Below are 26,449 nucleotides of genomic sequence, written 5' to 3' on the forward strand. Positions count from 1 at the left end.
CCATTTCTGATTTTTTTTTATATTGGAAATGGAATTTCATTTAGTTAATTTTAGTATTTATAAAGGGTGGTGCTATTTACACATCCAATTTCTCTATTCACACACCCCTCTATTTTTCTATTATTTTAATTCAATTTTATTTTTACAAATTACCCTAACTACCCTTCCTTGCAATTCTGAATCTTTTTCTTTTTTCTATTTGGCAAGTCAATCATGAATCAAACATCAATACATCATTATACAATAAATCAAATTTTTTTACCTATAAATGAAGGAAAAATAATGGGTTTTTTGCACCAACAGTGTCTGGAGACTTGGGGGACTGACAATATGATACCCGAACTTACAAAGTTATCAAAGTGATACCCAGACTTATTTTTTCATATCTTCGGCGTACCTGCTGTCAACTTCCGTCACGTCTCCGTCAATTTCAGCATGTGGTACGCACGTGACTCGTTAAATGAGGCCAAAAGGTCCGATTTGCCCTCAATTCATTAAACTATCCAACAAGGATCAAACCAAATACTACATTCTTATCGTCCCTCTATACAATAACCAAAAAAATTCAAGTTCTTATCATGATTCTCTGCAGGCAAAACACCTTAATCAGACTAAAACACAGGCATAAAACTAAAATCCAGTCGAATCAATTATCTGAGCTTCTTTGGAATCTAGCTGGAGCATATGGATTGAATCAAACTCATGAAAATTCAAAGCAATTTATAGGCCCATATGTATAAATCTGGTTCTTAAAATCAAACAAGAAGCTACAATCGTACTAACAAAAGTCAACCCACAAATCTACAAACTCAAATTTGCAATTAAAGCAAGAGACTTTAGCTTCCCCTATAATATTCCCACACATTTTTCCAGCAAAACCAAACAGAAGAGAAAGCAATCAAAGAACCCTAATCCAAAATAGAGAGAGAGCAATACAATACCTCGCGGCTAGTGAGGTGGTGAGAGGACGAAGAAGACGAAGAGGGCTTGGAAGAAAGGTCTTCATCGCCAGAGTCGGCGACGAGAATGAGAAGCTCTCGATCTCGCAGCACTCTATCTCTGCTGCTTGCCATTACAATTGACGACGATGACGACTTCACATCGCCCATCACCCATCACCCACGGACCTAGAAATTTAAAGCTACGCCGTTTGAACACCACCGCCGGGAATTTCCAGAAGAGCGAAGGACTTTTACCTCTCTCTTATTCATCATCCTCTTGATGGGGAATCTAGAATCTGCTGATATGGCAGCCTTTAATGGAATTATAGCAGATCTGTTGATCAAATTTACTTGTTTTTGTTGTTTGAGTTTGTACTGTTGATCAAATTTTTTTTTTTTTTGTTGTTGTGTTGTTGTTTAAGTTCGTATCAATTGATGGGCGAGCTCTAGAGAGAGAAAGATAGCATCCGTTTTTGGAGGCGAGTAGTCTGAGTCAAATGACAGAAGTCGAAACTCTATGTAATTGTATGTCGAGAAAGATGGCATCAACTGGGTTTAAGAAGATGAACATGAATGGGTTCAAGAATTTCTTTTGTTTTTGTTATTATTATTATTATTATTTTTTTTTTTTTTGCTTTTTTTTTTTATGGAGTGAAAAAGTCTTTTTTACCCTCATTTTGCGACTCACGTGCGTTACACGTGGTTAAGATTGACGGCGACGTGACGGAAATCGACCGTAGGTACCACGTTGATACGAAAAATTGAGTCTGGGTATTACTTTGATAACTTTGTAAGTTCGGGTATCATATTGTCAGTCCCCTAAATCTTCAGACACTGTTGGTGCAAAAAACCCAAAACTAATACGTTTATTAAGTGGAATGACTTGTATTATTAGACAAGGAATACGCCCGCTTCGGGAGAGGATCCTCTCCTAAGCTATTCCCCTCCTAACCTACCTAATCTTTTGATAACAAAGCGACATGTGTGTATAACAACATCCAACGGCATATATTGATTTTCATAAATATTTTTTTTTTTTTTTTAATCCCTTCTGAGGCAAAAAAACAAATCAGACACCCTCTCTTGAGCTCTCTCTTCCCTTCCCCTTTTTTGTTTCTTCTTTGCCAGTTTTCCAGATCTTGTGTCTCCCTCATGAATGCAATTTTTTATGCTTCAAATCTTCAATTCCATCTATTCTCAAAACAGAAATTCTTCAATTCCATCATTCTTTGTTTCCATGATGGGTTCATGTTGATTGATTAAGAGGAGAAGAAAAGGAGGAATCTGGGTTTGAGCTGAATCTGGGTTTATATAATAAGATCATGCCTGTTAAATGTCGCTCTTCCTTTGCTTGATACTCTTCTTCCTCCCTCATGCCTCAATTCATCTCGCCCTCAAATTTCTCTTCGGCATAGTATGAAGGAATTGATCTTAAATTGAGATAGGATTATGACTGTTCCCACCTCTAATTTTCAATGAAAGACAATTAAGGATATGGGTATTGCTATATTTGAATATAATTCATGGGATTTTGCAAAATTTGGGTAGAAGAAGAAGAAGAAGAGAGAGAGAGAGAGACTTCAGGCGTAAAGGAAGAGAAGAATAGGACGGACAGGAAAAAATAAATAAATAAAATGAAAATTGTTGTAGACCATTAGATTCACTATAGCCACGTGTCAAAATCCAATGAAAAACTTAGGCAGGTTAGGAGGGGAAATAGCTTAGGAGAGGATCCTCTCCCGCCCAGGTAATTACGTTCATCTAACTGAATCTAAATTGCAAATTTGTCCTCAGCCTTGCATAATACATTCTTATTATTTATGGGTGAGTGTTCTTTCAATACAGTTATCTAAAATACATTATATTAAGAGTTCATACTATTGATTATGCGTGTGTCTACATTTGTCTAGCCCCTCAGGTTAGTTTTATTCAAACAATTAATTTTGAATTATACTCTCAAATTAGTTTTATTCACTTTTTTTTTTTTGTACCTACAAATTTCTCAAATTTCAGACTGCCTTTGAAAATGGCTTATTGCCAATCTATAAGAGACGAGAAACTCTAGTAAGGTAGGTGCAATATTGGAACCCGAGACAACAAGGGAATAAAGCATGCGTCTTACCCCTCCTACTTGTATGAGGACAAACTTTGCAATTTAGATTCAGTTGGATGAACGTAATTACCTGCGAAGCATATTCCTCGTCTAATAATACAGGTCATTCCACTTAATGAACGTATTATTTTTCCTTCATTTAAGGTAAAAGAAAATTGATTTATTGCATAATGATGTTTGATTCATGATTGACTTGCCAAACAGATAAAAGACAAAAGACAAAAGAAAAAAGAAAAAGAAACATAATTATAAGGGAGGATAGTTAGGGTAATTTGTAAAAAAGATTTGAATTAAAATATTAGAAAAATAGAGAAGGTGTATGAATAGAGAAAATGAGTGTATGAATAGCACCACCCTTTATAAATAGCTGTTGATTTATTTAATTTATGTAAAACAAAAAGGGCAACTTTGAAAGAGTATATATACCCTCAAAACCAAATAGATTGTTGTTAGTTGGTGACGAGCCCAAGCACATTTCGGAAACACTATATAAACTCATTTCACTGTTACTCTCACAAAACCCAAGCTCTTTCTACAATGTCCGACGAGGAGAGCCCCTACGCGGTTTTCGGTACTTCCACGGACCTCTGGTGACGGCGTAAACTTCACTCGTCAGACTCTCTCTCTCTCTCTCTCTCTCTCACATATCAAATTTCTTCTCATCTTTATCTTTGATTTCAGTTTCGAACCGGAGGTTGATTTCAGTCTGTTGTTCTTCATCAACGGGTAAGCTTCACACCGAATATGTTGTTTGTGTCGAATTTGAGGCTTTAACCTAGGTTCAGATTTTCCGAACTAGGTTTGACTTGTAAGTTCTGGATATGTTAGAAGCTTCGGTTTAGGATTATGTTTCGGATCTGTTAGAAGCTTCGGTTTAGGATTGTGTTTGTTGAAACGGTTTTCGTTTAGTTAAACTAATAAGTGCGGAATGATAGCGATTAGTCAATAAACTCATTTGTTTAGTAATAAACAAGTTTCGATGTGATTTTTCTATTTAGAATTAAACAACATGTGTCTATTTCACAGTGTATAGTTCATCTTTTTTTAACTACATTTTGGACTGTTTGTTGTTGGATGCATCATCTTGCCTTCGTCCTTTGTTCGAATCGGTGGGAATTCATTTTTGTTTTGTCTCCTAAATTTAAACAAACTCATAACTAATTCACTTCTGTGTTTTCCAGGGACGAAAATTGTGAAGAGTCTGCAAAAAAAGAGTTCGATGATAAGCAGTAAACCTTAAATTTTACATATTCTTTGTTAACTTCCTCTATAATATGTTCATTGAAGTGTAACTTGACAGAGTCTTGTTCTTAGAGAACTTAACCTTAGGTTCAGAAAAATTAGTCTTGTGTTTTAGATCACTGTTTATGTTTCTTTGAGTTATTGAGCACAATAGTATCAGAATAAGATCCGACATTAAACACATTTGCAAAGAGATTCTTCTATGCTAACTGTTTCCGGATCTGTTAGAAGCTTTGGTTTAGGTTTTTTTTTTTTTTTTTTGGACAAAAGAATTTTAACTCATTCTAGTTTTTTTTATCTTTTTTTTTTTACTACATTTTGGACCGTTTGTTGTTGAATGCATCATCTTGCCTTCCTCCTTTGTTCGAATTGGTGGAAATTCATTTTTGTTTTGGCTCCTAATTTAAACAAACTCATTACTAATTCACTTTTGTGTTTTACAGGGACAAAAATCGTGAAGAGTCTGCAAAAAAAGAGTTCGATGTTAAGCAGTAAGCCTTAAATTTTACGTATTCTTTGTTAGCTTTTTCTATAATATGTTCATTGAAGTGTAACCTTACTAAAGTTTGTAAGTTATCACCTGAAAATTTCATGCACGTTGAAATTGCTTGCTCTTGATTTGCTTAGTCGATTTTAGGTCATGAAATTGTTTGATTTGGTTCAGTGATATACTTGTTGCTTGTCATAATTTGATTTTGCTTCATAGCATTGGATCTTGTCTGGGTTATAGTAAACTGGGTCTTCCTGAAAATATACGTTTGGGTTGTTGATTGATCTTTATAGGATGAGTTCGTGCATGAGGTGTCCACTTGTGTTTGAAGACGTGGAGGCTATGACGAGGCATAGGGGCCTGTCTCATGAAGGCAAGTTTGCGTATTTCAGCTGTGAGGGCGAGCGTCACTTCAAGAACCTGAACGGAATTGAGAATCACTATTTGCTTGTCCATTCAAAAAAGTATAAGAGGAAGAAATGAGAGATTGATAGTGCACTGGCAGCCATGGAGAAAACCCTGAAAAAGGGCTTTGGTGGCTAGTGAATTCAATGTTGCCTCTGTTTCCGGTTCTCAATGCTGCAAGTGAAACTAGCTAAGGAGAGCTACATGTGACCTTAAACCTTTTTTGCTAAACAATGGACTCCAACAAGGGAAGGTCCAAAGGGCTAGAGGTGGAGAGAGCTAAATTTAGCCCTTGGTGGGACCCACCGCAAATCAGCCCAATCTTGCTCTTTGTGATGCAATACATAAATCCAATGGCTTATAATCATGCAAACAATTGAATCCAATGGCTCATAATTAAGGAGTATAATTATACACATGAGCAACTAGCCGTTGGCTTCATAATTTTTTTTTTTTAGTATATATGTATTCCTAAAAAAAACGGTAACATTTGTGTTACAAAAAAAAAAAAAAAACGGTAACTTTTTTCCCACTTTACCTATATATACATATATTCTATCTTCATAATTTCTCACACTTTCTACCCTCTCCGACACCACTTCTACTTATTTGAAGCATGTCCACTCCTTCTCTCTATGTGTGAATTGGACAAGAAAAGATGAAGTTCTTTGTGTTGCATATATGAAAGTATCCGAAAATTCTACGAAAGGTAATGGCCAAAAGGGAGACGGCATTTGGAAACAAGTGGAGCGAAAATTAATTGATGGCTTCAATGACAATCCTCCAAATGCAAGATCGGATGAAAGTTGTAAGTCTCGATGGCAAAAATTTCTCTTTCCGTACATGAATAAGTGGCATTCTTGTGTCACACGTTCCGAGAGAAGGCTTCATAGTGGAGCAAATCACATAGATCAAGTAAGATTCCTATCATATATATTTTTTATGTATTGTACTTTAATATCATTTCATGAATTATTATTCTTATTTTTTGTTGTTGAAAATATTGTTATAGCAACACCTCGCCGAGGATATGTTTAGGGAAGACATGAAAGGAAAATCGTTCAATTTTCATAGCTGCTACGATTTGTGCAAAGATTGGGTGACATTTGACACACCCTCACAAGAACATTTTGGTCCACCCCCGGTGCAAAGAAACCTCCCGGTGTCCTTGGAAGATGATGATGATCCTGTCGATAGTAATTCAACACCAACTTCATCTAGGGATCCGATTCCTAGGCCGATGGGAAGAAATGCCGCAAGAAGAAAGAAAATCAAGGACCAAGAAAAGGAGAAGAAAGCCTTTGAAGATAAGTTATTAGCTCACATGGATCGATTGGTGGAAGAGGCAAAAGCAATAAGGGAGAAGATGAAGGAAGATCGACAAGAGAGATGAGATAGAGAAGAAGCTATTTTAATGATGCAAACCGTTAATTTTACTCCAAAGAGCGCGCAAGGCTTATTTTGATGGGAAAACGAGAGATATTTTGATGGGAAAAAGAGAGAAGCACTTGAAAAGCTAAGCAAACAGGAATTGTTTCCGAATACCGGCTCAACATCGAATGACTATCATCCACAAATGTCATTCGATGAAGACGAATTTTAGTTAATATAAACTAGTTTCTTTCAAGTGCATTTTTTTAAAAATTTATTCATTTTGTATCATGTTAATGAAGTTTATGTAATATTTTATTTATGAAATAAATGGTGAAAGTAAAGTAGAATTAAAGTACACTTTTATTCATTACAATTGAAACCAAACAAGCCACACAATAAAAGTTAAAACAAATAAAAACAAGTCACCCATTAATAAAAAATAAATAAATAAAAACTAAGACCCGAGCATTATGACATGACAATGAATTGTCAATTATTATTAGGATGACAATGTAATTGTCATACCCCTAGCCTTGTCTTCCTTGTCCTCTTCTTGACCAAACATATTTGACAAGATCTTTTTGCAGATTACTATTTCCAATATGAGAGTGTACCCTTCGGTAACGAGACATGTATTCGGCCATTGTAATTTGCCCGGTTCTTGGATTAAGAGGTAAGTTTGGGTCATCATATATTCTTGCTCGAGCTCTCCTTGACCTATTTGGGTTTGGTTCATCATCATCGGACTCATCATTATAGTAGTCATCTCACTCGTCCTCCACAATCATGTTATGAAGTATTATGCAAGCCAACATGATTGTTGATAATGAATCCTTATCCCAACCTCTTAAGGTTTCCTAACTATTGCAAATCGTGCTTGTAGAATTCCAAATGCCCTTTCAACATCCTTGCAGTACGCCTCCTGTTTTGTGGAAAAATACTCCTCTTGTTCATTCTCATGTTGTCTAATAGATTGCACCAGCGTCGCCCACTTAGGGTAAATACCATCAGCAAGGTAGTCCCGTTCACATAGTAGTTAAGATGTGGTGACTGACCTACTGTGACAGCATCAAACAAATGGGAGCGTCCGAGAACAGTGAGGTCATTTTGAGCTCCCGGGATTCAAAAGAAAGCATGCCAGATCCAGGTGTCGGGACCTGCCACAACTTCGAGAACAATGGTTGGCTTTTTTTATTTGCCGCTAAAGCTACCCTGCCATCCCACTGGACAATTCTTCCACTGCCAATGCATGAAGTCAAGAGAACCTATCATTCCAGGAAACCCTCGTCGCTCGGCTCTTTGTAGGAGCATATTTAGATCCTCTGTTGTAGGAGCCTGAAGATAGCGTTCTTGATAAATGGTGACAATGGTACCACAAAATCGACTAAGATTCTCAATGGTTGTTGATTCCGGCATACGGAAGGAATCAGCCGAGCATGCAGTGGCTAGCATCCGGAGTGCGCAAGTCAATTTCTGGTGAGGTGAGAATCCCGGACGCCCAGCACAATCTTGTGACTGCCTAAAGTATGGATCCGCCGTCTGGACATGCTCTAACATGCAGAGGAACACTTCACGCCTCATCCTGTAACGTCGTCTGAAAGTTTCGGCAGGGTACACAGGGTCAGCTACGAAGTAATCATTTAACAATTTTTCATTAGCTACCTCACGTGATCGATGACAGGTAGTGCGACCTGGAACAGAACCACCCCATTGAGGTTGTTGTTGAAGTGGGTTAGTAGCCAACCAGCTAGCTGCTTCTTCCATAACTTGTGTTGTATTTCTTCGCCTCTGTGCATCATTTTCTTCATCTTCTTCATCATCTTCCTCGTCTTCACGTTGCCTCTCATTCCACTGAGAAAACCAGTTCGAATTCATTGCAAAATGTAATGAAAAGTTAGAAAATGAACAAACAATTAGAGAGGATATAGAGGAAGTAGTGAGATATGCATCTGAAACCACTCTTTTTATTGAGGTTTGAAGCTGAAGATAGAACCGTCACGTATGCATAAAATCTAATCGGAAATCTAGAGAGTTGATCACAACACGACACGTGGCATTCAAAAATCTTATCAGTAAATTTGATAAGACTCTGTAATAATTAATCTTGCTACGTCGACACTATATCTAATCGGGAATCTACATATTTGCTTCCTAAGTGGCACGTGGCACTTAAAAAACTTATCAAAAAATGTTATCAACAATACCACATAAATACCTCATCCAAATATACACCTTAAAAATTAATTTTTTCCTCATAAATTAATTTTAGTCTAAATTAAAATATTATTAAAATAAAATATAATCATAAAAATTAAAAAACATAATGTAAAATTATAAAATACTTGATAGGGCTAAAATTTAGCCCTCCCTTACTGGAGATGGTTCACTTGTTCATGAATAAAGAATAATATTTCTGGGGGCTAAATTATAGCCCTGACCCCAATATAGCCCTCCCTTGGCCAGCTAAAACTCTTGGCTTGGGTCTGAATATGATAGTCAATAATAAATAACATAGTTCACAAAAAATGGAACTGAATTTTTTTTTTTAATTATACGCGTTTTAACTAACTATAATAAATAAGTTGAAAAATGATACGGTGTTGTAAATGATAAGCAATGAATCTGATTTACCTTGATTACTCTTACTGTATTAATTGTACATTGCTTGATCTTAGGACGTTAAAGTGTAACTGCAAATCTCCAGGATCTAAATTGATCAACAATCCTATATTGTATTTATGTAACTGGGATTATTGTATTTATGTAATGGCTGATCTTCAAGACCTAAACTTATCAGCAATCATGTATATAAGATTGAAATACATCAATGAGAAGAGTGTGGAAAACACTTTACCCAAATCCGCTTTAGTAAATAGTTATTATTTAGTGGGCATCCTTGTAATTAGCTTTCTTACTCAATAATATGCATCATATTTCCTTATTCTCAACTCAATGTTTTACAACATATTATTAGCACGAATAGTTCTACCATTGAGAATAGTTTTCTGGAGCACGAAAAGCTCTAGATTGAGGATCACCAAGTAGAGCTCTAGGATTGTGAAACGCCGACCAGAGAAGGATGATGGTTCAAATTGTATATCCCTAATTCCCTATATGCGAACATAATACTTCCCCGCCATCAATTCAAGTAGCAAATCTTGGTTTAGGACTTAAGAGTGTGTATCTAGCTAGATTTGGTGATTGGTAAAAGATAATCTCTAACCAAGAGAAATTGAAAATGGTAAAGCTAGCTTTGTCCTCGTACACCTAAAAGCTCAAAGCCTCATGGATGGAGACGACACAAGCAAGGGAGCAACCCTTAATTTTTATATTGCAGCATCTAAAGTGTGTATATAGCTAGATTTGGTGATTGTTAAAAGATAATCTCTAACCAAAAGAATTTGAATATGGTAAAGGCGTAAAGCTTTGTCCTCGTACACCTAAAAGCTCAAAAGTCCATGGAGACGACACAAGCAAGGGAGCAACCCTTTTTATATTGCAGCATCCCAAAGTTCTACGACAACCATTCCATTCCTCCACACGACTAATGATGCAGAACCCAGTTGGATGATCAAGTGCAGGAGGGGGAGGAAGAAGAAGAAGAAGAAATTGGTCCCCACAGGTGAATCACGTGAGAGAGTCCCAATACGTAGCCGAGTACTGATGTATGTGTAGCAAACTCTAGTTCACATCCAAATATGGTAAAAGACTAAAATCGCACTCTTCTCAAATCTCCACGAATCGTTGACTCGTACGGATCAGTCAACGCAGCACATCTAGAACACACGACGGGTCTAGATGGCCCATGGGGGGGTCTCTCCCACGTTGCAACCATTATTGTGATGAAGTTCCTCTGAGACTGAGACCCTGTGAGGGGATCTAGACGGGCACTGTTTCCGACACCAACGGCAGGTGTCCACGTGGGAACAGGAGATTAGGGGTGGTGTGGACCGTTGCAGATGACGCACGTGCCGACCCCGCCACCTTAGCCCCGTGGATTGCGGGATCTTTGATTCCTTGTACGGAGCCTCTAGATTATTGTCCCCGGCGGGCCAAGCCATGCCAGCTTCTCTGGTTTGAGAACATGTTTGATTTGCATAGAATGACTCTGGAATGAGAAAGTAGTAGGATTCAATATGTAATGTTAGCATGGACGAGTAGCTCGATTGTGTTAGATAAGTCTATATAACCGACAAGCTATTCTATATAATTGAAGGACTCGCTATCACCGTTAAAGAGACTAAAAATTATAGTTGAACTACTCGCTATCACTCTTAAAGAGACTTGTTCGATTGTCCAACTTCTCTATAAAAATTATTTATGAGTCCCTCACATTGCGCTTCGCTTCTTATGATTCCAAACTATAGTTTCAAGACAAATAGGATGACTATTTGTCACTCTTGTATAGGTGTTCTGGCAAAAAGTTTTGGTGCTTATTTTGTTTCTGAATGGTTAAAATCCACATTAACAAAAAACAAGAACATCAATCAATTTGTTCACGGATGTTGGTATATGCGTTCTAGACTTGTACGTAGAACACAATCTTTCTGCCTTCCTGCTAGTTAAATATGTATGCATGAGTTGGTGCAATACCCTTTATGTGACTAAAATGTCATACCAATTATAGCTACTATTCCTTTGTGGGCATAATGAGTTCCGGAGAGATCTAAGTCATGTTGAGTTTGGATTTTGGAAGTTTATATAACCATAGAATTATCACTGTAAAACCACCTAGAGTATAAAGAATGATGGAGGCTGCCAAATTGGGTGGTTAAAGAATTGTCCTGCCATGCTTCATGACTATCACCACATCTAATCGAAATGTGCATTCAACACTTGAAAGTCAGCAGCCCATTAATATTAATCTTGGAGTGTATAAATATCCGTAAAATATCCAAGATAGTTGGGAATTCAAGTCTGGAATCAAATAAGGAATCTCAAAATGTGGCCTACAAATACAAACTACATATACTCTGAAGACTAACTCCAGAATTATGTGGTTGCAATAGATTTTTATTAGTTTGATTGAACAAGATAGTGAAGTTTTGTAAGTTTCTCCAACTCACAAAGTCAAACCAAACTCCAAACTTGAGATACAAAGAAGAGATTAACTACTACGAGGACTGATCTACTTGAAATGACTGTGTAAGATTTAATTCAGTCGTGCATTCTTGTGTAAAGCTAATTAAATTGCAAGACACTTGGTTCCAAGTAAAGCAAAGTAAAGTAAATCCTTTGGTAAGCAAAGTAAAACAACAAAATAAAAATGATGAAAAACCAATTTTATTGATCAAAATCATCGATTATAAACTACATGGTGGAGAAATATACAATCACATGTATGCAAATGATTTGAAAACATTCTTCAATGATCTCACAAGCTCCAACTTTCACCTAGAAGTTTAGAACACAAAGATATGATAAAATAATAAACGCACCTATGACTACATTCTCAATTCACAAGAAATTATTCAAATTGAGATGAAACGTATTTACTAGCTAGAGTTTATGCAGTCCTCTCAATCAAAAACCAAAAATAAAATTGGGTTCCTAAAGTCACAATGCATGAATGCTCATTCTAAAAACTTTCAACTGAGCAATTTCATGATACAAGAAAGCCTTGATACTCAGAAGATCAAGATTTTATTTCACATGTTGATAGATTGGTTGCCGCGGCTTTATTAATTTTTCAGTCATACCAGACCATCTATTTGTACCCATCACATCTTACACTCAAATTTTCTTTGGCATATTAACTCATGTCCTCTTATCTCAAACCAAACTAATTCCTATTTAAACCATAATAATTATTAGTTCAGTGCACACTTTTAGTTGGTCAAAAAACTCTATTAGTCTCAGTATTTTCCATTCACAGCATTGGACGCAACTTCAACCCTCACAAGATTTCTGTTGAACAGTTTATCAATATACACAGACTCACAGAGTTTGCATGCCCCATAAGAATCTAACCCAAGAAAGAGAATCTCTAGCACAGTAGCACAAATAATTCAGAGGTAGTTTAACTCGGAAGAAACACAAGCACACAGATATAAACATGCAAAAGTTTCCACTTCTGGTTTTCAAACCTTGAAAATAATCTAATCAAAAACCCTTCAAAGGAGACATTCAATGATACAATCAGATATAGTCCAAAAAGGGCTGTCCAATACCATCCTACCATCCAAACAAGACTTACTTTGAAAAGGTGGATTAGATATAAAGTCTCAAAATTTCAATCGTTTATTAATTGCCTTGATGGATCATTTTATTTATTTATGTACTTGTCTTTTAGCCAAAATCAATAACAGCAAAGATAATCTAAGGCTTGTCTTTTTGCCTAATTATAGATCTAATAAGATTGTATTCAAATTGATACCTAACCCAGATTTGACTATATAGTCTCGTGAGTTTTCCACTTCTCTAATTATTTGTCATACATGAATATGATCCTCATTGCTTTTCCCCAATGGGGAATACAAAATGGCATGAACGTCTTACTGAATAATGCTAGCTCTTGATAATTCTATGTTTAAATGCTGGTTAATAAGCCAAAATGGAAGTTAAAAACTTAAAATTATGATATCAGCACATCATGTCATTCACAATCATCAATTGTTGCCACTTGCTAACTAGATGTATGTATATATATGGGGGTTTGATTGATTTAACATTCAATTATGGGAATTAGGCAAATAAACTAGAACTACTAATTAAAATATCTGATATTAATTGAGCTTCTAGTACAATCATCATATCGCTTTTCAGCTACTAGCCTTTCCTAGGTACTACTACTGATTGAAAGAGTAATTTCAGAGTTACCCCCAAAAACCTAAGATTTTCAAGAACATCACAAACAAAATCATCAATTATAGCACCATTTCCTTTTAAAGGAAATAAAGATCAAGGAGAAGTATACCCATTTATGACAGAGTTGCAGACGAGGAGGTCGTGCCACTAGTAGTGGTACTAGTTGTAGTGGCACTAGTTGTTGGTGTTGGTACTGGTGTTGGCCTTGGCTTGGGCCTCTTCCTCTTCTTGTCATAGCTCACTCCTCTCGCCTTGGACTGGAAATCACGAACCTCGCGGAGGTACAGCCTCACAGCTCTTGCCCCAAAAGGGTTCGCCTCGGGACGCCCTCCATGCTCCTCATAAGCTGCCCGGAGGCGCCCAATGAGAGCGTCCAAGCTGCCCCAGGCCTGTCGAAGCGGGCAGGGGCAGGGCGCGGGCGGGTTTGGCAGCCCGAAGAAGGGGCAGCTGTGGTTGTGGATCTTGGTCTTTCCGAACTGATCCAAGTACCGGAGGAACTCCAGGACGTGGGCCCCGCTACACATGGGAAGGGACAGCGGAGGACGATGGTTACGGAGGTACTGGCAGAAGGTGTTCCAGTCTCGCCTCTTCTGGTTCTCATATCGGCTAGGAGAAGTAATGAGAGCAGTAGTACTGGTACTGTTACTGTTGTTTGCCCCTGTACCATTACTAGTACTAATGGCCAAGGCAGATGGGGTTTCAAAGGCGCTGCTGGGAGAGTTGGTTGGAGCTGATGAAACCAAGTCCATGGCTGGTGTTGGTGTTGAGGTTGGAGAAAAGGGTCTTCTTCTTCTTCTCCTTGGTTTTAATTCCTAGGGTTTTCGCTTTCTGGGCGGTGTTGTCTCTAAAGTGAGTGAAATGACTTGAGAGAGAAAATCTTATGCTTGTAGGAGTGAACATCGGCCAAAAGAAGATAAGGTGAGACGGTGCATGGTTTCCATAAATAAAATTGTCAGAAATGGAAGATACAGGAACTGAATCGGGGTTTGGGAATCTAGTTGAGGAAACTAACCAACTTAATAAGCTGGTTCGAGTGACTAATTAGTCTGCAGGAAATCTTGGGAAGACTGCAGTTGGGAAATTGATTTCTGAGAGAGGGAAGTCTCAGTTCACAGATCATTATCTGATGATGCATCATTTTATCTTTGAGGAGAAAGGGAAGCACCTGAGACTGTGAGAGAGTTATTTGACATTGGGCTGTGAGAGAGAGAGAGAGAGGGAGGGAAGGGAGATGTCTGTTCAGTCTGTGTTAAGAGGGACTGGGAGTTGAAATAAAGTTAATGAGGGGAAGAAGTAAAGTCGGAGGAAAAGTATTTTGCCTTAATAGGACAAGTTAGGCAGTAGGCAGAGTTGATGGTGACCATTGCCACACAGACACTGACATACATAACATTGATATAAATAAAACCACCAACTCCTCTCCAAAGCGAGTGAAACACACAACCTAATTATTATTATTAGTGTTAGTTTTGAGTTTTAACTTTAAATAATACCTAATTACTTTTAAATTTTACCGTATTTTTTCTACGTAATACTTTATGCACCTCAATAAATCGTCTCAGTTAATGTGCAAACAAACACCAACGTTTAATCATATTTTTACGCATCTATTCTTTGTTTGGTTAATAAATAAATAAATGAAATAAATGATTATGCGAGATCATCTTCTCAAATTAATAGATGGTTAGAAATCGATTGTGGATCAATAAAAAAGAATGCATGTTTACTTTTTCTAAAAGAAGACTCTATTCACAAAAAGAAATGTATGGTCATTCTTTCACATAATTTTAATATTTATTAGATATTACATCGTTAATAATACACTACATCGTTTGATAAGATAATTTGTCATTGATAAAATTAAATAAAAAGTTGATATATTATCACTCAAGCATTGTCTATTTCGGAAAAAAAATCATGAAACCCATGTCCATTTCCTCCTTGGTGATGGTAGTATTGTACAACTATGAAGTATTATGTGGCACGTAAGTAGCTAGTGATAATGATGATACACCTGACAGACTCACTATTATCATTAATTAAGAGATAGAGCATGAGCAAACCTTAATTTGGGTGTTAAAGGTGATTACTTCTGAGGTATGGAAATCTATTCACAATAGTAAACCACGAGAAACTGCATTTGATAGCTAGGTTGTTAATTAATTAGCAACATAATATGATGTACCGAAACAAATGCAGGAAACTTCAAAGCAATTACCTATTTTACGATCTCATCCCAAATTTTGTACCATCCTCTATTTCTTGATTTGGATTGCTGTGGCAAAATGCACTCTTTATGTAGGTAGTTAACTCGTTATGATCCTTGACTAGTATGAGTTGCCCCATTATCATGACCTATATGTTTTCAATGAATATGAGATGCCCCCTAAACAATCAGGTTTACCTCTCTCTTACAGGCATGAAAAGGATGTGCTTGTTAAACTTTACAGTACTCTCGAAACAGTGTCATATACTGCAAGTCTGCAACCTGTCATTTTGTGAAGTATCCTATTCCTAGCCTCCATCTTTCAAGTATTATGACTATTATCTCAGCTAGGGTGGCATTTTAGTCACTACAACTAAACCATCGCTTTCCACCGTACTACACCCCATTGTTGCCTTGTTGGTCCTTGTTTCAGTTCAACGAGCCATTTGTCCTCCAAATCCCAAGTGTGATGATGAAAACACCACTAGCCGCTCTCTTTCATTTTTCTTCTTCTCAACAATTGATGTCGTGAATGGTTGTGGAGGGAGGGACACTATTGGTGTGGTGCACAAGTTCTTGAGAGCATAAGCAGAGTTGAAATTTGAATTAATCAACGGTTAGTCGTAGCAAGTAGGAGAGTTGACCATAATTAATCGCCCAAAACCAACCGGCAAACTTGGTCCTTGAAGGTTGGAAACCAAATCTAACACTAACACCCATTCACCTGGTCACTAGCTGACCAGGGATTATATGGTCAGTGACCATCCGATTGAAATCGGACGGTTGACAGTTCTCTAACTTTTTAAAAGATAAAAGCTGTCAACCGTCCGATCGGACGGTTACTGACCATATAATCCTTGGTCAGCTAGTGACCAGGGGAACATCTCTGTTAATTATAGTCAACTCTCCTACTTGCTACGATCGAAATAATTTATCCTAATCTTTAACTTTAAAATAAGTACTGCCAAGTGAGATGCTACTTTAGGAAGAAAAAAAAAATTCCCGAAATATTATTTTGAGAATGGACTTAATTTTTTTTTTTTTTTTTAACATTTTAGTGGCAATATATTCCTAGAGAAGGAATAACGGACAGCAGAGGAATTCAAAATATGGAGAAGAGACTAGGAGTGGTTTGATTTTTTTTGGTTGGGGCCAGTGAGGGAGGTTGCTTTTTAGACTCGTCCAACCTAGCATTTGATTGATTGATTGATTCAGTATTCAACAGTGATTAAGCACTAAAAACAGTGAATAAGAAAAAGTTGCTAAGAAATTAGAAATAAAAAGAAAATTGTACTATTTAGAATACTTGGCCTCTAGCTTGGCTGTACAAGGATCATACAATAAGAGGAAACTCTCTAGTATACTGTATATGCTTTCCAGTTAGGGTAAGAAACATACTACCTGCATTTGGAATCTGAAACCCAACAAACAAATACGTTGCACATTTCACAACCACAATATATTAACTACTTGGGTTATATATGCATGATACAAATCTACCACTGTGTTAAAGGAAGGAAGACACATTAAACAAGAATTCACAAATATTTCTTTAATTTCCCTTCGCCTTAGGCCTGTTACATATTAGGGAGCAGAATGGGTTTAATATAGTTTTACTCAAATATAGGTTTTTTTGGTTCACTATTAGTCTTTATAATCCTGATTTGCATAGTTATTAGATTAACTATAATGGAGAAGGTATAACTAAAACTCTAACTTTTGCATTTGGATCATCCGAGAATGGGTGTTTCTCGCAGTTTTATTTTTTTTCGTTGTAAAATTTTGTTCTAATAATTATAAAAATAAAAATAAAATAAAAACAACTAAAACTCTAACTTTCATACTATCATCATGTAATAGTGACCGTTTAGGTCTTCCACAGTTTCGCATTCGCTAGTTTGTTTATTGTGTGTTTGTTATTTACTAGAGCTAGAGGTTTTGGTTTAGTCCCCCTCTCCTTGTATCTCTTTTAACTTCTTTAAATAATTTTGAGGCGTTAAGGAGATTCATTGCCTTTCTTAACCCTCTATTCAACCAAAAAAAAAAAAAAAACTTTCTCTACGCTCAAAGTTTTGGAAGGGTGGTTTCGGCAGCGGGCCAAGTTTCCAGAGTGAAGCCTCTGAGGCACTAAGGTCGGGTGGTACAGAGTCTAGTGATGGTCTGCGACGGATTGGGACGGGGCTGGATCTCGATTCACTTCGCTTCCAAACAGCGACGTCGGCTTCTAGTAGGCTGCATCGTTCTGGATTTAAACCAGTTGGAGTTCATGGGTGGTCAGAGTGCTTCATCGACGGCATCCTAGATCAACAACGTCGTGGGTTTGGTAGTGCTTGTTTGGTGGCAACGTGGGTCTTGGTGGTGCTGGATCTACTGTGCGTGCGACTTTTTGTGAGGAGGAGATGGAGTACTGGGCCCGGAGTTGGGCCAAGCTTGCAGGGCTTTGAGTTGGATCTTGTCCTTTGGACTCTTCTAGGCTGCTTCTTGTTTTTTAGTTCTATTTTCAATAATTTCCTAATTTTTAGGGGAGTTATGCACTGTTTTTGTGCACTATGTATTTCTAGGGAATCTTCTAGAGTAATATCAAAGGAGGATTCAAGCTATTTTGTAATTAGTGAGCATTGAATGTTCAATGAGTGGATCTATTTCTATGTACCATTGTGGGTACTACCACATCTTCTTGTTCAGTTTGCAGATGGCAGTGGAAGGGTATGTAATGGTCATTATGGCTTGAGATTTATGAAAATCTGAGATACATTTTCTCTTAATTCAAAAAAAAAAAAAAAAATCAAAACTCCAATCATTACAAACATTATCGATTTGTCCTGTTAGCAGTATTTCTTTCCAATATGTTCATCAAGTTCTTTTTTTTTTTTTGAGAGAAGAACGTCAAGCTTTTATTGATTGATGAAATGAACTTCATACAGTGGGTAGCAATGTAGTTGCTAATACAAGAGAGAATAGAATTAAGAGCCAATTTAGCTAACATGAGAGTAGCAGAATTAGACTCCCGATACACATGAACAAAAGAAGACCCAGGTAAGGAAGCATGGAGAACAATAATATCCTCCACAACACCCTCATATCCTTAAGCATCCTCCTCTTGAGACAAAATATCCATCACCAACTACTGACAATCAGACTAAAAAATAATGGAAGATAAACTATTACCCACCGCAATATGACAAGCAGTTAAAGCCTCCATAATACTCGGAGTTGTGACCCTGTTAATTTTGCAACAGTAGCCACTATAGTCCATTACAATCACATGTAACTCCAGTACTCTTATCAAAAGCCCTGTCAAGATTAGCTTTCAACCACCCAACAAGAGGAGTAGACCAAGGCTTAATCACCCTTCCTCTAGCCCGCTGCTGTCTCTATCCAACAGAATTAAAGAGTAACTATTGAGAGTAAATACCATGTCACACCTGATCAGGAGAGGACCATTTATCCTGCCAAACTCTACGATTCTTTTCTTTCCAAATAGACCAAATCCCCCACAACAAAAGAGAGAATAAATCCTTAAAAAGAATATCATAACACAACTGCATCCAATCCAAGCAAGAAGCCCCAACAAAAGTAGAAAAAACACCTCGGAATCTCGAGCACCTACTCAACACATCCTTACCAAAAGGACAATCTTTACTGACATGTTCAATAGACTCGTCCTCATCATGACAAATTAAGTTGACAACTTCCCTCAATAAAAACATGCTTTTTACGAAGTTGAGCAATAGAATGAACAATAGAAGTGCAAAATCTCCGAGTATGCACTTTAACCTTACCCGAAAATTTAGTTGTCCATAACCATTTCCAAAACATAGTAATAGAATCACCACTAGGAGTAGATGCATGAGAATGCAGCCAAAGAAAGACCTAAGTATAAGCTATTTTAGTGGAAATTGCCCTTTAGCATCAAAATGTCAAATAAGCTTATCCGGTTCTGACCTTGAGCTTAAAGGAATGGCTAAGATCAATTCCGCATCCACTGGATCAAAAATATTATTAATTACCTCAGCATCCCAAGAAGAAGCAGAAATTAAATAACTAACCTGAGCAGCTGTAGTGTGAGTCCGAAACAGGGGTCTAAAAAAAGAAGGCATAGGTAGCCAAGGATCAAACCAAATCTGAATAGCAGTAGCATCCCCCACCTACCATCTGACCCCTCTTGCAACACGACTTTGGCCTCCATAATACCACGCCAATAGGTAGAAAAAGACCTTGAAACAATAGTTGAACAAAAATCACCAGCTGGAAAATATCGAGCTTTATAAAGTCTAGCTAACAATGAGTTTGGAAATTTCAACAATCGCCAACCCTGTTTAGCTAGTAAAGCCAATTATGAGCATATAGATATCTAAAACCCGTACCCCCGCTCATTAGGCTTGCACAACCACTCCCAAGACATCCAGTGAATATTGCTTTATAAAGTCTAGCTAACAATGAGTTTGGAAATTTCAACAATCGCCAACCCTGTTTAGCTAGTAAAGCCAATTATGAGCATATAGATATCTAAAACCCGTACCCCCGCTCATTAGGCTTGCACAACCGCTCCCAAGACATCCAGTGAATATTCATGTTATCCTGCTTACTACCCCACCGGAATTTTACACACATTTGATGTAAGGAAGCACAAAAACTTTTCAAGAGAACAAAGCATATCGTAGAATATGAAGGAAGTGCCTGAGCCATCATCCTAATCAACAAGTCCTTCCCGGTACCTCTAAGTAACTTGCATTGCAAACCTTCAAGCTTCTTACTCAATCTCTCCTTAATAAAAACAAAAGGCTCGGCTTTACTACAACCCGGCCACATAACTAGGAAAATCCAGATACTTTTCATGTTTAGCAACAATCTCTACACCCAAAGAAAGAGCAAGTGACTAATGCAATATAGAATGCACCCTCTTGCTAAAATTAACACTGCTTTTACTGAAATTGACAAGCTGCTTGGAAGCCAATTCATCATCATGGAAAACAGATTTAATATGCAAACAGTCCTCATCAGAAGCAATTTCAAAAAGAAGACTGTTATCAGCCAACAATAAATGATGAATAACAGGCGCATTATCACATACATGTACACCTTTCAGCAACCCAAGAGAAGCTTTCTTATCAAGTAAAGTAGAAAATGCCTCCACACACAGAAGGACTAAATAAGGGGACAAAGGATCCCTCTGCCGCAGCGCCCTAAAAGAAGTAAGATAACCCTTACTTCTCATTAATCAGAAAGGAGTATCTCACCATACTGGCACATTGCATAATAATCCGAACCCAAGCATCTGTAAAGCTGAATCTTACTAGCACAACTTTTACAAATTTCCACTCTATCACGTCATAGCCTTGCTTCTGTCAAGTTTCAACGACATAACCCTACTAGAAGACTAACAAGTGTGAATATAGTGGGAAACATCTTTAGCAATCAAAGTGTTATCCGTAATCAATCTACTAGGGGTAAAAGCACTTTGAAAAGGGGAAATAAGATGTGATAGAATCTTCTTTAACCTATTAGCCACAACTTTAGAACAAATCTTATACAACACGTTGCATAAAGCAATAGGTCTCAAATCAGAAATCCTAACTGGGTTTTGCACCTTTGGAATCAAACTAATATGGGTGAAATTAACCTCACCACGCAGATAACCAGAATGTAAGAAATTTTACACTGCCGCAACAATATCATAACTAATAATATCCCAATAATGCTGAAAAAAAAAGTGGAAGCATGCCATCTGGCTCAAGAGATTTAGTACATTTGAAATAAAGCTTCCCGAATTTCCAAAGTAGAATACTCCGCACATAACTTTGCATTCATTTCAGGGGTAACCTTAGGTACAATCAGACTCAACGACATCTCTCATATAAGCATAATCAATATCAGCAGTCCGAAACATATTGGAAAAATAAGACATTATCACATTCACCATTCCAGCCTCCGTGTCCTGCGAAACCCTAGAATCATCAAACAAACCCTGTAATCTATTATTCACTCTCCTGTTAGAAGCCTTCCAGTGAAAATACTTGGTATTCTTGTCACCATCTTTGAACCAGGTAACTTTAGCTCTCTGTTTCCAATAAGCATGCTCATCATTCAACAACCCATCCAGTTTAGAAGCAAGTTAAAAGCTCTCCATCTGATTATCATCAGTCAACGGCGGAGAGCTAAGAGCAAGTAACCTCCCACGCAAAACTTCAATCTCTTTGCCTCTATTGCCGTAGGTAATACACTGCTAATCAGACAAAGCAAACTTGATATAAAAAAAATTATGCACTACTCGAAACAAAGGAAACCCATTTGACCTGCATCCCCATTCATCACGAACAGCCTCTATACTTTCTTCATTCTGAGTCCAATAACTCTCAAACTTAAGGATGGCAATGGGGCGGGTTGGGGATGGGGATCACAATACCATCTCCATCCCCGGGGTCATTCTCCATCCCCATCCCCATCCCCGCCCCAATCCCCAATAACAATATATTGGGGATTCCCCGTCCCCATCCCCATTGGGGACTAAGCCTCCAAACCCGCCCTAAATCTCCAATAAGAATTTAATAAATAAAATAATTTTTTTTTCTCATATTGGCATTTTTAAAATCAAAATCTACAACAAATAAAATTAAAACATGATTAAATTCATAAATCATAATTAGTGAGTGCAAAAGTCAAAACACTATTAAAGTAAAAGTGTAGCCATTAAAGTAAAATAGTAAATGTATATATATTTGTGATTTATATTATAAAAAATAAATTAATATATATAAAAATTAAATATATGTATATATTATTGGGGCGGGTTTGGGAATGGGGATCACAATACCATCACTGCCCCATCCCCAATCTTAGATAGTGGGATTGGGGATCCTCATCCTCATTCCCCATTTGCCCTCGAATTCTCCCCCCACTAGGGGCGGATATCCAATGAAGCTCCGCTCCGCTGGGGATTTTTGTCATCCCTACTCAAACTATAATCGCCTGCTACAGAGTTAGGCTACACTGTCCTCTGTAAAACCCCTAACATAATGGGGATATGGTCCCCGTGAATCGGTGATAGACAGAGCACCCTAGCTGCTGAAAACACGTCAAGCCAAGAGGCCGACGCAACTGCTCTATTCAAGCGACTGCGCATGCCAGGACCCCTTCAAGTGAATGGTGATCTAAGGAAGCCTAAATCGACGAGTTCCGAGTGAGATAGAGCATCTCAGAACAACTACATTTGGCTTTCAAACTAATCTCTCCACCCTCATTATCTTGATCATGAAAAAGCTCGTTGAAATTGCCCATGAAAATCCATGGCAATTGCACCTCGTCACTCATGATACGCAACAGGGCCTACGTATAGTGGCACTCAGCCGTAGAGGGGTGGTCGTAGAAGCCCGTGAGCCTCCAGCGAATTCCAAACCCATCAGTTTCGTGCACCTCCACATCAATGTGATGCAAAGATTTCGAACGAAACCTTACATCTAATGTTGATCAAGTTTATCATTTCACAAAAGTTGAGAATTATTTTTTTCTTATTTCAATTGACGTAATGAAGGAATTTGTTTGACTTTTGAGAAAAAACCTTAAACGGCGCTAGAGAACGCGCTTGACCAAACAAGTCTTCCTCCTTCTCCGTCTAGCGGCGCTCCGCCTTTGTGGTGACGTCATCGGACGGACTCCCTCTCTTTTCTCTTGGCTTACATAGGGCTGTGATGGTGGTTTGGGTGTCAGACTGGTGGTGCAAAGATCCAAATCGAATCGACTTAGCCTAGTTTTCCTCAACAGATCGCGTGGAGGTAAGGCCGATACTTCCGACGTGTTGATGACTGCTTGGCGGCGGGGATTAGCTGCCATCAACATCATTGTTTTGATGGTGATTGCTAGTGGTTGGCGGTGGAAAGGTTGGGAGCCAGATCGAGTTCGACTGCGATGGCTGCACGGGCCTGTTGGGTTTGTTGAGATGGTGGTGGTTGACAGTGATCGGGTCGGGTCGTGGTCACTAGATGGTGAGTGAATTGGTAAACCTTCCTTGAAATTGTTGTTGGGGAGGCGGTGGCTACTACTCAGAGTGTTGACTGGGTCGACTACGGTTTGGCCTCATGACGGTGGGGTGTTAGCGGTGGTGTGTCTGCCGTTGTGGGGCTCACCTTTCTTCGTGGTTGGCGAAGCATGGAGATGCGGGCTCCAGAGGTCTGGGCTTAGGTCCTTATTCCTAGTTTTGCTGCGGTTTTTATTGTTTAGTTTTTTGTCTTTGTTCTTAGTCTTTGGATCTATTCGTCAGATCTCAAATAAGTTTATACTCTTTCGAGTTAGGGTTGTTGTCATGGATTCCGACGAGTGGTTGGATTTGGGTAGCTGGTTCTTTGCTAGTTGAACCCAGTCTTATGCCGGTTTAAGGTCGTGCGTCTCGTTATCAGTTTGTGTTGAGGTTTCCAGGAGATCCTGGTGAAGGAATTGTGTCCTAAAACAATCATTTTGATGTAATTATTATTGTAATTATTATTAATCAAAAGGGCAAGTTTATTGTTCATTGCTTATATTTAATATTTGATTGAACAAGGTCCAAGGAATATGAGTTAAAGAGAAAGTAATCTAAAGAGTTAGATGTGTGAGACCTTTACTCTTTCACACTCTTATCCTAAAAGGTTCCTAGTCATAGGATTATCACTTGGACATTGATAATCCGGAAAGACTAGCACATACTATGTATGCTCAATATGGAGGATGATATGTCTCTTGTCATTTGTGTAGAGACACTAATACAAGTATGTGGGTGCTCTTAACTTAAAGAGTACACTGAACGCGATCATTAGAGTTCTTGTATGGAGTCTTACTTACATGTCAAACTTGAACTCTAAATTGCAATAATACAAATTAGTCCTTTGACCTGAGACACCATAGTTGTCTTATGAGTGAATGGATTATCTCTTGATGATGCAATAACATTGTGTCCCTTAATGGATATAATAGATGCATTCATTGGTATAATCAATTCGGTCATGGAGACATGTGAGTGTACAATAAGGAATCTCTATCCTTAAGTAAATAAGGTGTATGTTCAAAGATGTGATTCAATGAGTCTTTGGCCAAAGCATTGAATGAGATTAAAAAGGAGTTTTTAATCACATTCTAAGAATCACATAAGAATGAAAATCACATTAGGGGATTGACATATCAATTCCATACCCCGATGATGTGATTTAGAACATAGTGTTAGAGAAGGACCGTATTGTATTGTAATTCCAATTGAATAGGTTCTTTGTCATTCTACATTAACTAGGGTAGTCATGATATGTTGCAAGACGTCACTCATGACTTGTGAAGTCCCCGAGGATTCATAAACATTTATAATCCTAATAACAAGGGAGAATCAAAAATGGAGTTTTTGATTCGTAAACAAAATAGAATGGTTTCTATAAACTTCACTGCCTTGTTAATTAGAACCTAAGAGATCGCACACCATATAAGTGGATCCTTGAGATTGTATATGAAGAAGATTAAACAAGAGTTGGTTATGACCAAATAATTAATTAGATTTATTATTTGGACATAATTAGGTTTTTCGGGTAAAACCGAACCTATTGGGCCTAAACGATTGTCGGGCTTTTCGTGTGGACTTGGGCTTCACTAAATGAGATTTAAATGAAAGCCCAAGACACATTTTTAGTGCCCAATAACAAGTATGGACCAGCCAAAATATTGGCTTTATGAAAGTCAATATTTTCTTTTAGTAATTGGAGTTATTTCCTATTATATAAAAGTGAAAGCATGGACAAAGAGAATAAGTGTGTCTCCACACTATTATTTTCAGATTTGAGAGAGAGAGAGAGAAAGAGTTCTTTCTTGGTCCATTACAAAATTAAAGGAAAGAAGAACACTTGCATAATTTCTTCTTTTCTTTCATCTTTCTTCATCTCTTGATTCACTTGGTGAAGATCCTTAGAGGCCATATCCTTTTGTGGCTTTACTTGTTACATCAAAGAGAAGATTACAAGCACAAGAAGGAGTATAAGAAGGAGTTCTTAATCCAAGGTGCTTCAAGGTGGAGGAAACACACACAAGGAGAGATCAAGGAGAGGAACTTTGGTGGTTCACTTGGATCGGATTAAAATCACGCTCCAAGGGTGAGTAGAACATAAACTCCCTCTTTGTTCTTCCTTACTATGCATGCTATGTTTATATACATATCACAATAAGCCAAGATCATGGGTTAAAGGAATGGATTTTATGTTTAGTTAGTAGTTTAATGGTTAAACTAATTCCGCACTAATTAAAAAGTTTTGAAATCCATCCATTCCTTCACCTGGGACGGCCCACCCAATAGTTTTCTATTGTGGTCAGATCCTGTTCCAGTTATTGCTACCTACTTTGGTCAATTTAGCGCGATCAATTGCCCAATTCGGCCTTCGTCATTGAATTCATTGACATGTCAGTCTCTCTTCTTTAGAGTGAAGATATGTTATGTGAGTCTTTAATTTTTCGTCTTTAGTTGTTAGAGCATCTTTAACAGACTCTCTATTTTAGCTCCTTAGCTATTTTATAGAGTATGTTTAGCTTTTTATCTATTTTAGCAGCTGCACCAGACTCCTAAGTAGCTCTCCATTATAACTTTTAGTTATCTTGCTCATAAATATATAGAGCGGGATGAGGCTCTCTATAATTTAAAACATTCCTTTTAAGTTATTTTATGTAATTTATAAATACATTTAAACTCTTTAATCATCATTTAAAAAATAATATAAATTCAAAATTAGCTAAAATAGAGAGCATTGATACAGACGTATTTCTAAAGTGGCTAGCCAAAATAACTTTCTAGTTATTTTAGCTAAAATTTAATTAAAAAATGGCTAGCATTGCTAAAAATGCTCTAATCCCTTATTGGGTACTGTGATTAC

General features: G+C 37.6%; 2 protein-coding genes across 2 annotated transcripts; both read right to left on the bottom strand.

The window, feature by feature from the left end:
- Positions 1-7,756: 7,756 nt before the first annotated feature.
- LOC133720877 (uncharacterized) lies at positions 7,757-8,440 on the bottom strand. The gene has a single exon (XM_062147360.1). The coding sequence runs from the start codon at positions 8,438-8,440 to the stop codon at positions 7,757-7,759; it is 684 nt and encodes a 227-aa protein (XP_062003344.1).
- Positions 8,441-13,263: 4,823 nt separating this feature from the next.
- LOC133720876 (protein LIGHT-DEPENDENT SHORT HYPOCOTYLS 1-like) lies at positions 13,264-14,656 on the bottom strand. The gene has a single exon (XM_062147359.1). It carries the CDS (start codon positions 14,119-14,121, stop codon positions 13,486-13,488), a length of 636 nt encoding a protein of 211 aa, XP_062003343.1. The 5' UTR covers positions 14,122-14,656; the 3' UTR covers positions 13,264-13,485.
- Positions 14,657-26,449: the final 11,793 nt, after the last annotated feature.

The sequence above is a fragment of the Rosa rugosa genome, chromosome 7 (genome assembly GCF_958449725.1).
Source record: "Rosa rugosa chromosome 7, drRosRugo1.1, whole genome shotgun sequence".
In the NCBI taxonomy this organism is placed as follows: domain Eukaryota; kingdom Viridiplantae; phylum Streptophyta; class Magnoliopsida; order Rosales; family Rosaceae; genus Rosa; species Rosa rugosa.

Bases quoted from the DNA above. Each gene is read 5' to 3' on its own strand.
- LOC133720876 (XM_062147359.1), bottom strand. From the start codon at position 14,121: ATGGACTTGGTTTCATCAGCTCCAACCAACTCTCCCAGCAGCGCCTTT.
- LOC133720877 (XM_062147360.1), bottom strand. From the start codon at position 8,440: ATGAATTCGAACTGGTTTTCTCAGTGGAATGAGAGGCAACGTGAAGAC.